Source organism: Talpa occidentalis, unplaced genomic scaffold (assembly GCF_014898055.3).
Source record: "Talpa occidentalis isolate TD23 unplaced genomic scaffold, MPIMG_talOcc4v2.1 talOcc4.1338, whole genome shotgun sequence".
Lineage (NCBI taxonomy): Eukaryota > Metazoa > Chordata > Mammalia > Eulipotyphla > Talpidae > Talpa > Talpa occidentalis.
The window spans coordinates 5223-16560 of NW_023601365.1; the positions used below are offsets into that span (position 1 = coordinate 5223).

The 11338-nt window shown below is 41.7% G+C and overlaps 1 protein-coding gene across 3 annotated transcripts; it reads right to left on the reverse strand.

Annotated features, from left to right (window-relative positions):
* Window positions 1–2637: 2637 nt before the first annotated feature.
* On the reverse strand, window positions 2638–7055 carry LOC119243950 (olfactory receptor 4D2-like). Of its 3 annotated transcripts, none has more exons than XM_037509763.1 (2): window positions 6738–7055; window positions 2638–3627 (listed from the first exon to the last, which is right to left on the reverse strand). In XM_037509763.1, the coding sequence occupies exon 2, from the start codon at window positions 3607–3609 to the stop codon at window positions 2674–2676; it is 936 nt and encodes a 311-aa protein (XP_037365660.1). In that variant the 5' UTR covers window positions 3610–3627; window positions 6738–7055; the 3' UTR covers window positions 2638–2673. The 3 variants fall into 3 exon arrangements, with proteins under 3 accessions (XP_037365660.1, XP_037365661.1, XP_054550615.1); XM_037509764.1 differs by lacking the exon at window positions 6738–7055 and adding an exon at window positions 6699–6717; XM_054694640.1 differs by lacking the exon at window positions 6738–7055 and adding an exon at window positions 6165–6190.
* Window positions 7056–11338: the final 4283 nt, after the last annotated feature.

Genomic DNA, 11338 nt, shown 5'->3' on the forward strand with positions numbered 1-11338 from the left:
TACTTCCCCTGTGACTGGGGTTGAGTCCCCAAGGACATCTTTTTCATTGATGTCATGGGATGTATCACTATGTTTTCTTCTATGTGTTTTATAGTCTTGGGTCTTATTTTCAAATCTTTAATTCAGTTTGAATTTATTTTTGTGTATGAAGGTAGAGAGTGATCCAGTTTCATTCTTTTACAAGTCCAGTTTTCCAAACATCATCTGTGAAGAGATTTTTCCTCTCTCCATTGTATGATTGTAGCCTCCTTTGTCATAAGATAGGTTTTAATATATGCATGGATTTATTTCTGGGATTTTTATTTTATTCCACTGATCTGTGTGTCTATTTTTATTTCAGAACTCTATTGTTTAATTGTTGTTGTTTTATAATATAGTTTAAAACAAGTAACATGATGACTCAATTTTCTTCTTAACATAGCTTTAGCTATTTGTGGTCTTTTGTAATTCCACATAAATTTTAGTATTTGTTGTTCTGTTTCCTTGCAAAGTAGTGAAATTTCAAGTGCATTAAATCTGTATATTGCTTTTGGTAAGGTGGTTATTTTGATTAAGTTGATTCTTTCTAAGCATGAATATGAGATATCTTTCCAGGTGCCGGGAATAAATGGGAAGTCTCTGTACTTTCTGCTCAATATTACTATAAAGCAAATATTTTAATAATTTAATATATTACTAACTTAGTATTTATTATATAGTAATATAATACTGCATTCTAGTATAATAAATAACACCCACCTTTATCCTATATCCTATATATATACACACATACACATATACATACATGTATCTCCACCACTGTAATAAATACAATGATAAAGAAAAGAACAGAGAAAGGAATCAAAGTTGTACACTCTAAAAATATTTAAAACATAAAAGGCATTAATGGAAAAATTGGATAAAAAGAGATGACATATAGAAAATAAATAGCATATTTTTGGTTTTAGACACATAAATAGGTAGATAGATGAAATGTTATGTACAAACCATTTATATGTTATTATAAGCATGATATATATAACAATGAACACAACTAGTGTTCATATATTGACTTCTAAATACTACTATCCCTTAGAAGACAGCAAGATTGGGCCTCCCCGGTGGCGCAGCGGTTGAGCACTGGGTTGCGAAGCTGCCCGCAGTCTACGCGGCGCCAGTTCCATCCCCGGTTGCTCCCCGGCCACCAGAGGAGGGTCCCACATGGCGCGCAGACCTCTCCTGCCGCCCGCTGCTCCCCTCAGCAGTGTACTTCAGTCCTTCTGCCTGCTCTGCTCCCCGCTCTGGCTCTGGTGAATTCTCTCACCCTCCCGCGCTTCTGACTGTACCCAGTGCTTGTATGTATAAACAAACAAACAAATAAATAAATAAATCTTTAAAAAAAAAAAAAAAAAAAAAAAAGAAGACAGCAAGATTATTTCAAGAAATAGCTGCTTCCAGAGTTGGAGTTGAAAGAGTACAAATACGTAAAGTATTTCATTGTGCCAGAAAATAACATGCTCCAAGAATGAAAAACGCAGAGGACAGTTTGAAGTGACCTCAATTGGCCAAATATGACAAATTGCACATCAAAATAAGTAATCATAGCAATGGATTATAACTGAATGAATAGAGGAGAGAAAATACAGATATACAGAGATATAAATAAACTAATGAATAAATCAGATGTTTGATAAGGAACCAGACATTAAAATATCTGGACAGTCTCAAAGTAACTCCCCACAAAATGTTTATTAATTTCCAAGGGAAAATGAATAACTAGGTGAGAAGCCTGATGAACAGCTCCTTAGCTAAGCTATCAAAGCAAAGGAACATCAGCAACAGGACCACACAAAATCACACACATCTCACTGGATGCCATAAGAACATGGCGTGGCTTCTGGGATATTACTGGCAAAGCAACAAAGATGCATCACCCAAGTCTAAACATCATACACATTCAGATCAGGGGACATTCTACAAAATAATTGGCCTGTAATCTTTTAAAGTACTGGCAGATTAATCTTATGGATTAAAAGGTGTAAAAAGACATGACAATAAAGTGTAATACATGATTGTGAACCAGATTCTCTTCCTGTAAGACATTTTGGGACATTTGGCAAAACTTGGATAAGGTCTGAAAAATCCAGCAATGTATTGTGACTGTACCCATTTCGAAGAGAGTGTGGCGGGACTGTAGGAAAGTACCTGTGTAGAAAATTCACACTGGGGCCTCCCTGGTAGTGCAAGGGTTAAGCACAGCCCTATGAAGCTATTCTCAGCCTCCACAGCAGTAATTCTCTCACCCTCAGCAGTGTATTTCAGCAGATCTGCCTGTTCTGCTCCCAGCTCTGTCTCTGGTGAATCCTCTCACCCCCGCACCTCTGGCCTGTACCCCAGTTCTTGTATGTATAAATAAATTAATCTTTAAAAAAAAGGCAAAAAAGAGGGGGTGGCTTTCGAGGGGCCTTGAGAGCATAGCTTATTGTCACAGACGTGTTCCATTCAATCATTATAAACAACAATAAGGATATTTTCCCTTTTCCTTAAAATCTGAGTAAGTTGCTACTTTTCAAAACACACTCACTTCTATAGCAACCTGTACAGAGTGTAACTAAGACGGGAGGAGACCAGATACAGCGACTCTTTCTTCCCTTGACAGATGGGAAACAGCCGAAGGGCAGGAACAAACCCATGTCACTCACTTCTACAAACCAGCCGGCGCCTCCCTAGCCTCTTCAGTGCCGCCTGCATCTCCTGGTTCCGCAGGGTGTAGATCATGGGGTTGAGCATGGGGGTCATGACTGTGTGGCTGATGGACACAGCCTTGTCCATGGAGAAGGAGACAAAAGGCCGGGCATAGAGGTAAATGCTTGGAATGAAGACCATCGACACCACGATGATGTGGGTGGTACAGGTGGAAGCCGCCTTCCTCCTGGCCTGCTCTGAGTGTGCCCTGAGCATCACCAGGATGACTGAGTAGGAGACCAGGAGGAGGAAGAACCAGATGACATCCAGCATGCCACTGTTGCAGATCATGAGGAACTCCAGGACGGAAGTGTCTGTGCAGGCGAGTCTCAGCACTTGTGGAACATCACAGTAGAAGTTATCCAGGATGTTGGGGCCACAAAATGGCAGTGGGAGCAGCAGCACCAGTTGACTGATGGAGTGGACGAAACCTACCATCCAGGCTGTCACCACCAGTCCCACACAGAGCTGAGTGTTCATGATGGTGACATAGTGGAGGGGCCGGGAGATGGCGACCAGGCGGTCATAAGCCATCACTGAGAGGAAGAAGACCATGGCACCTCCCAGAAAGTGGAAGAAGAAGAGCTGGGCCATGCAGCCCTGGTAGGAGATTGTCTTCTTCTCAGAGAGGAAGTCCACCAGCATCTTTGGGGCTGTGACCGAGGAGAAACAGAAGTCTAAGAGAGCCAGGTTTCTCAGCAAAAAGTACATGGGCGTGTGGAGCTTGGAGTCCAAGGTCACTGTGATCACTATTAGGAGATTTCCCACGACAGTGGTGGTGTAGACAAACAGGAACACAACAAACAGGAAAATCTGGAGCTCCCACATTTGTGAGAACCCCAGGAAAACAAACTCTGATACCCGGGTGAGGTTCCCTGGCTCCATGGTATCCTCTCCATACACCTAAAGAAAATGAACCACAGACTTAGATGCATGAAGTCACTACTAGCCCTTCTAGAATCTAGACCTCAGAACCAAGTTGTCCAGGTACATAGGGTGGACACCCTCATGTGTGGTCCATGGCAGAGCTGCTTATTCAGAGGCCCTCTCTCGGGGGAATTATGCTTATGAGCTACGTTAATGTCATCCAGAGACATAAGCAGCCTGCCTTTCAAAGAGTCAGTGGAACACTGCATAGTCTGACAAAACACTTGGAATTCAGGAGACCCTGAGCCAAATTTCAGATCTTCCATTTCCTTGAGCTTAGACCTTGAGTAAGTTACTGACTCTCTTTGAGCCTCAGTTTCCACATCTATAAGGTGGGAATAAAATCATTTTCTTTACAACATTTTCTGAGCACTTAAGGAAAATGACACATGTTAGTTTCTGTGGACAGAGCCTACAGTAGAAACCATTATCACGCTCATCTGTGTCCTCTCCTGCTCGAAAGACACCCTCCCTTCTCAGTCTCCAATAAATTTTTCTACCAATCATTCTTTTTTTTTTTTTTTTAAAGAGGCATGTTTTATTTATTTATTTGTTTGTTTGTTTGTTTTGTTTATACATGCACTGGGTACAGTCAGAAGCGCGGGAGGGTGAGAGAATTCACCAGAGCCAGAGTGGGGAGCAGAGCAGGCAGAAGGCCCGAAGGACACTGCTGAGGGGAGCAGCGGGCGGCAGGAGAGGTCTGCGCGCCATGTGGGACCCTCCTCTGGTGGCCGGGGACCAGCCGGGGATCGAACTGGCGCTGCAGAGGCTGCGGGCAGCTTCGCAACCCAGCGCTCAACCGCTGCGCCACGGGGGAGGCCCTCTACCAATCATTCTTCATGCCACATTAACACATCATGATCTTTCACGTATCTGTGCTTCCTCTGTAATTCAGCTGCCGGTCCCAGAAGCACGTATCTGGAAGTACAATGTCTGTGCCCTCAGCGCCCGAGCTTGCTCTTGCTCAGTGCTTACTAACCCCTGGCATGACCTGCTGGGTAGGTGAACAGTTCCAGGGCTCACAAATCCACCAGAGGAGCCCTTGCCACAGCTGGTACCCAGAACATGCTGTTTCTCCCCACCCCTCCATGAAGGTAGCCTCTTACTGGTTGAGGCCCCCCAGAGTATATGAAAGGGGGACAGACTATTTCATTAAATTAAGAAATAGAGGTGAATATATTGTTTTCAGGAGACTGTGAGCTCTTCTGAAAGAACAGCAATTTTAGAATATGATTTTGAACCCAAGGGTGGGAGAGAAGGGAAAATGCTGAGGAAAAGAGATGAGGAATTTAAAGGGACATGATAAGGAAGGGAGGTGGGGAAATAGAACAAGACAAAGAAGGGGATGGAAAGTGGGAGTAGGGGGAGAGCAGCCCAAGGTGAAGGAGGTAGGGGATGACAGGGGCTGATCTTCTCCCACTTCCCTGCCCTGACTGGATTTCTCATGCTCTCTCGCACGACCTACTGCAATCTATTGTTGCCGAAAACCATTCTCTTCTTGTCTTTCTCTTCCATTTGCTTCAGCTCCAGTCTGCCTTCTACTCAGCTGTGCTGGAGACCTGTCCTGGAGCCCTCTCTAAGCTCATCTGATCAAGATCATGTTCCTCTTTCACTTGTATTCCTGTATTGGGGGGTGGCATGCTCAGCGCGCCAGGCCCCTTTCCCATGCCTTGCTCTGTGCCTCTCTTCATCTGACTGTTTTCTTCATCTGACTGTGCCTCTCTTCATCTGACTGTTATAATAAACCAGTGATCTCACAAGTAGAATGTTTCTCAGAACCATTCTAGCAAATTGAACAAGCCCAAAGAGGTGGCAGGTGATTGGCATCTGGAGTGGGGGAGGGAGGCAGCCTTGCAGGAATGAGCTTTAAACCCGTGGTGTCTGAGGCTATCTTCCGGGAAACAGAGTCAGAATTACACTGAGCGGTTGAGTTGTAGGACATCCAGCTGGTGTCACAGAGAAATCCTAGGAGGTGAGGAGAACCATCTTCGTCCTACCTCCACCCTCTCACCCCCACATAGCATTGGATTTGGTGACCAGAATCTTTATAGTCACCCACTCTGTTACTCCTTTCAGTATTTCTGCTAAGCAGAAAGAATTCTTTATTTTCCTGAGTTCTCCTAATAATTTGAAAATGCTGTTGTTATAGTGTTGAGTCCAGGGCAAGTTAGGGTTACACAGGCAGCTTCAGGAACAGCAGAGACTTCGGGAGAATTAAGGGATGCCTCTGAGATAAGGGCAGAGAAATTCAGGAGGGCTAATGAGGGCAGTAAATTTTAAGGTTAAAATTTGAGACAGTAAATTTTAGCAGACCTTGGACAGGGGAGGTAAAAAGAGGAACTCTAAGACAAGAGCTGGGAAAATGGGCACATCTGCCCGGAATATAGCCACTAGGAGGAAGAGCCAACACAAAATAGGAAGATGAGATTTTAGAAGAGAGGAAAACAAAGGATTAAATCCTGCTAGACACAGGCCCACAACAGGCTTCCTTGTCCCTCCCAAGTACAGTGTACCTGGGAGTCTTTACTTTCTTCCTTTAAATAAACTTTTTCTTTCCTTTCTAAAAGTTTGTTTCTCTCTGCTTGCTAATCTAACATGTCTGCGATTTCCTTTTTTTACGGCTTCGTGGGACAAGAACCTGTGGTGGTTCAAGGGCTAAGTGAACAGCGCACACCGGCCTCAGTGTTACGTTCATCTGCACCAGCTTCTCTCCTCCACCAAACATCTCAATTTCCCATCTGCAGTAACCCCAGAACTTCAACAGCAACTTTGACATGGCACACGCTCACTACATGGTATCAAATTAGTGTGTTGAGAAGGTAATGGATCATATGGCCTCCACTCGGGGGAGAATTTTTTAGGGGCTTTCCTCATCCCATGTTCCCTATGCCACAGGCAAGTTCTGTGCTCGGCTGCTAAAATTACTGGTTGTCACACGCAAGGTAAAGAAGCAGTTTTCAACCGCACATTCCCCTTGAAGAGTTCCCAGTGCTCTCCTCACATTCTGCATCGACCCCCACCAAGGCGGTCTCTGTGAAAGCCCCCACCTTCCAGGAGGTGTTTCCAACAACTTAGCTCCAGCTGACCTGCCAGCAGGATGGAAACTCTCGCCTTCTTCAGCTTGAGAGGGAGAGAAGAGTCCAGGTCTTACATCCTGCTGGGGGTCTTCTCCAGACAGCCTCGCGGTGTCCTGGTGCTTGCCCGCAGCTCACTCACGCTGCTCACGGCGTGGCCCTGGGGCCCAGGAGATATCCTCAGGGAGAAATTACTGGTCTGGGCTTAGGAAGCAGCTGGTCCCCACTGGGGGTGAGGGAGCAGTGGGAGTTGTTAAAAAGTTTCCAAGTCTGCCCAAAATACTTCGTGTTGAGAGGTCTGCCTTGGGGGCAAACCCCCACCAAGGACATTGAGAACTGTAGAGATAAGAAATATAGGATTAGCAGGTTAGAGAGTCTCCTGGGAGTTTTAGAAAGCCCCGTTTCTTACAATGGTTCACTTTACATTACCTGGAGGACATGTTAAAATTCAAAAACTACACACAGTATTTTTTTTAAAGATTTATTTATTTATGCATACAAGAGCTGGGGTACAGGCCAGAGATGCGGGGGGTGTGGGGTGTGAGAGGATTCACCAGAGACAGAGTGGGGAACAGAGAAGGCAGAATGACTGAAATACACTGCTGAGGGGAGCAGCGGGAGAGGTCTGCTTTGCCTTGTGGGTTTCCCTCTGGCCGGCCAGGGATTGAACTCATGCTGCAGAGGCTGCGAATTGCTTCATAATGCGGTGCTTGAGCCACCAGGGAGGCCCTACACACAGTATTTTTTGAAGTAATAGGTCTTAGATAGAGCTTGAGAATTCGCATTTCTAGCAAATGCTAGAAATTTGAACCACCTGATTCAAATTTCACTGTTCTCTGTTGACGTGACAACTCTCTCTCTCAGTATCATCAAACAACTGCTTTGATATCTTACATAAAAATTTAATTGATCTCAACTTGGGCAATATCATACATGGGCAAATGTTTGTATAGTACATTGGAAACCAAAACCCTGTGAAGTCTTTTATTTTGCAGTCATGATACTGAATGCCTGCCTCAGTTGTCCCCAGCCAATAAAAGGAAACAAGAGTTTGAGAAGGAAAGTAGTTCATTTTGTCAACAAACTGAGGAGGGCAGCAGTCTCGCGTCTGAAAAACCACTGTCTTGCTCTTTGGCAGAGTGTAGGGGGATTTATACAAGGGAGTTTTAAAATAAGGGGAAATGAGCAAGAGTCGGCACAGCCTTTTGATGCAGACATGTGCAGATTGGTGAGGGGCAGCACCAACTCTGCTTTGTTAACCCCCTGGTGTTGAATGTCCATGCTATCTGCTTAGGAATGTTCTTTCTTTTCCTTAGAATGCAGGAAGACAAACTTGTTAAGCAAACAAACTTGTTAAATGCAGGAGATAGGAATGCTCCCTTTTGTATCTGGTAGGGCAGGCACTTGCATCACTCAGACCCACGGTTGATTTGCCCCATCCATATCCAATTCCACTACCATTATAGATGAATCTACTACTCTATACATGAATTGTTACAGGATAAAGTTCTTTTCATGTAAGGACTAGTACAAGGAGCACATGTGTTTTCTTTTATGATAAACTGTTTAGAATTAGAATTAACTGACTTTATAACCTTGATATGCTGCAGAATCTGTGATTTCTTAGACAGAGATCTTGGTTCTACATGAGATTTTCAGGTGGATCCTAGTTCTTGTGTTGCAATTATTTAAATAAAGTTTTCTGGCATGTAAAAACACTGTGTTCTTTCACACATACAGGAGATGTTGATTTTAAAATATGAATTCTTCCCAAAATTAAAATTTTAGCCTATTTTAAAACCCTGGTTTAAATTAGCCTGGTTTGACAGGGGGAAAGGAAATAGGTCTTATCAATCTCATTGACTATCAGATGTCACTAACTGTAACTTTATTAAGAGTAAATTACCTGGATTTATTTCTTATGATTCTGATTTCGCTCTCAAAAAATCTCTTGTATATTCTACTTATATCTTTCTCCTCTGAAGTCTCTTAAAAAATAGTATCTACAAAAAGCATACCTAACGTGATAATTAATGGTGAAAATTTTGAAGCTTTCTGATTAAGATCAGGAACAAGTCTCATTTTCAACATTGTACTGGAAGTGTTAGGGGGGAAAGGATGTCCTAAAGCTAATTCCATACAGGCTTTGTGGACTCCACCCCCACCCCAGGCCAAAGCCAAAGACACTGGGAACTCCAAATCCCATCACCACCAAAGGGAAGGTGGCTGGGACCTGAGGGTGGGGTTAAGCAGCCAAGTTGGTATAAAGCCAGACACGTGGGCTTTGGGGGGCCCCCCATTTTGGCTCTCCGCCAGCTAGCAGCGTTGGGCCAGCTCTGAGAGTGCCTTTGGGTTTCCAGGTCGGCGGATCGGGTAGGACACATTAAAGACTTTATTTCCCTATTTTCTCCCTGAGTTGTACATTTTCCTTATTTCCTTTTCCTTGTAGATAAACCTTTTATTAACCTTTTGTGTGTGCCTGTAGTGGAGTATTAATAAGTCCCTTGTAAGCGCGCAGGTGAGGACCCACAGCCAGGCAACCCGTTCAATATCAGGGCTGTCTGATAACAGGAGTCTTGCTTAATATAAGACAAGAAAAGGAAAGGAAAGGCATACAGATTGGAAAGAAAGAAATTAAACTATTTTTGTAGAAAATCTGAAAGAATTGACCAAAAAAACCCTCCTTAAACTAATATGCATGATTGATGGATACAGGGCTAACCTACAAAATTCAATTGCTTTCCTATGTAGTAGAACAAACAAATGCAATTACAATTCAGATGCAATTTGAAATAAAACACACACACACTATTTCCATTTGTATTGCGTAAAATGAAATACTTAATTATAAATCTAACAAATCCATGCATTATATCTATGAGGAAAACTAACACTCTGATGAGCAAAATCCAAGGATTAGATAAGTGGAGAAATAATCCATGATCATGGATAGGATGGGTCAATATAGTGTAGGTGTCAGTTCTTCCTTACTTCTTATATAGATTCAATATAGCCCCAGTTAAAATCCCAGCAAGTTATTTTCTAAGTATTAACAAACTGAGTCTCAAATTTATATAGAGGCAAAAGACTCAGAATAGCCAACTAAATACTGAAGGAGAAGAACAAAGTTGGAGGACTAACACTATCTAACTTCAAGACTTAATACAAAACAAGAGTGTTCAAGACTTAGTTGACAAAAGAATACAAATAAATCAATGAAACAGAACAGAGTCCAGAAATAGACCCATATAAATATGCTCTCAACAGAAACAGAGTCAATACAAGGAGAAGAGATTGTGTTTTCAACAATGGAGAACAACTGGATGTCCACATTGAAAGAAAGTGAAGTTATAAAAGACTGAACCTCTTTCACAAAAATTAACTCAAAATGGATTACGTAACTACATGTAAAGCATAAAATAATAAAACTAGAAGATAACATAGAAAAGATTTAGACGACCTTGGGTTTGTTTATGACACTTTAAATATCAAGGAGTGATTCATGAAAGAATTAATCCATAATAATTGATTAAAACTATCTAATTTCTATTCCCCCTCTACAGTTTGTTTGAATCAAGATCCAAATAAATTCCAGATAGTGATTGACATTCATTTTAATCTATATGTTTTCCCTTACATTTCTCACTTGCAATTTTTTTTTTTTAAGAAACCACGTTGTCCCAAAGTGTTTCCTGCAGCCTGAATTCTGTCAACTGCATTCTTGTGGTGGTATTTAATGTGTTTCTCTGTCCCTTGTATTTTCTGTAAATTGAATTTAGAAGTTTTCAAAGGAATTTTTTTCAATTTTAAGAAAATTAAAAAAGAGAAAAAAAAATAGAACACCCACCACTATCCATTATACCCCTTCCACCCTTACTCTTACCTACCACCTGTTCCCCTCAGGTAATCTCAGTTCAGTTATCAATGTCCTTTACTTTGTTATTATTGTTTTTTACATTTATCTAATTTATCCCCCCAAGTTCCCTCCACTGTGCTGCAAATGGCAAAATTTCATCCTTATAGTGGAATAATATTCCACTGTGGACACTGCACACCCTTTCTATTCAATCATCTCTCAGTGGGCAATAGTGGTACAATAAACATCGTGGTGTGTATATTCTTTAAGTTGATGCTTTGGTACCCTTTTGATAGCTACCTAAAAGCAGCATTACTTTGTTTTTTAAGGAAAAACTTATTTAATTTTTTTTTTTTTTAAATAATAAATTTATTTTTATATTCCCCCATACAATTGCCAACGCCCATTCTGACCCCATCCTTCCCTCCCCCCCCACCCCCAAAGGTGTCTCTGGTTCATAGTTCTTTGTTTGATTTGATTTTCACTTTCTTTTTTTTTTTTTTTTTTTTTTTTTTCTTTTATTTTTTTTTTTATTTTTTTTTTTTATTTATCAAGTATTTTATTTTTTTTTTTTTCCAGGAAATACTATTTATTTATCAAAATTATTTCTTTTCCCTTCTTTTTCTAGGCATTATTTCAGTTTATTTTTCTTTCTTTTTTTTTTTTTATCTTAAATTTTATTTTTATATTCCCCCAACAATTGCAAACGCCCTTCCCTCCTCCCCCCGCCCCCCACCCCCAAAAAGTGTCTCTGGTT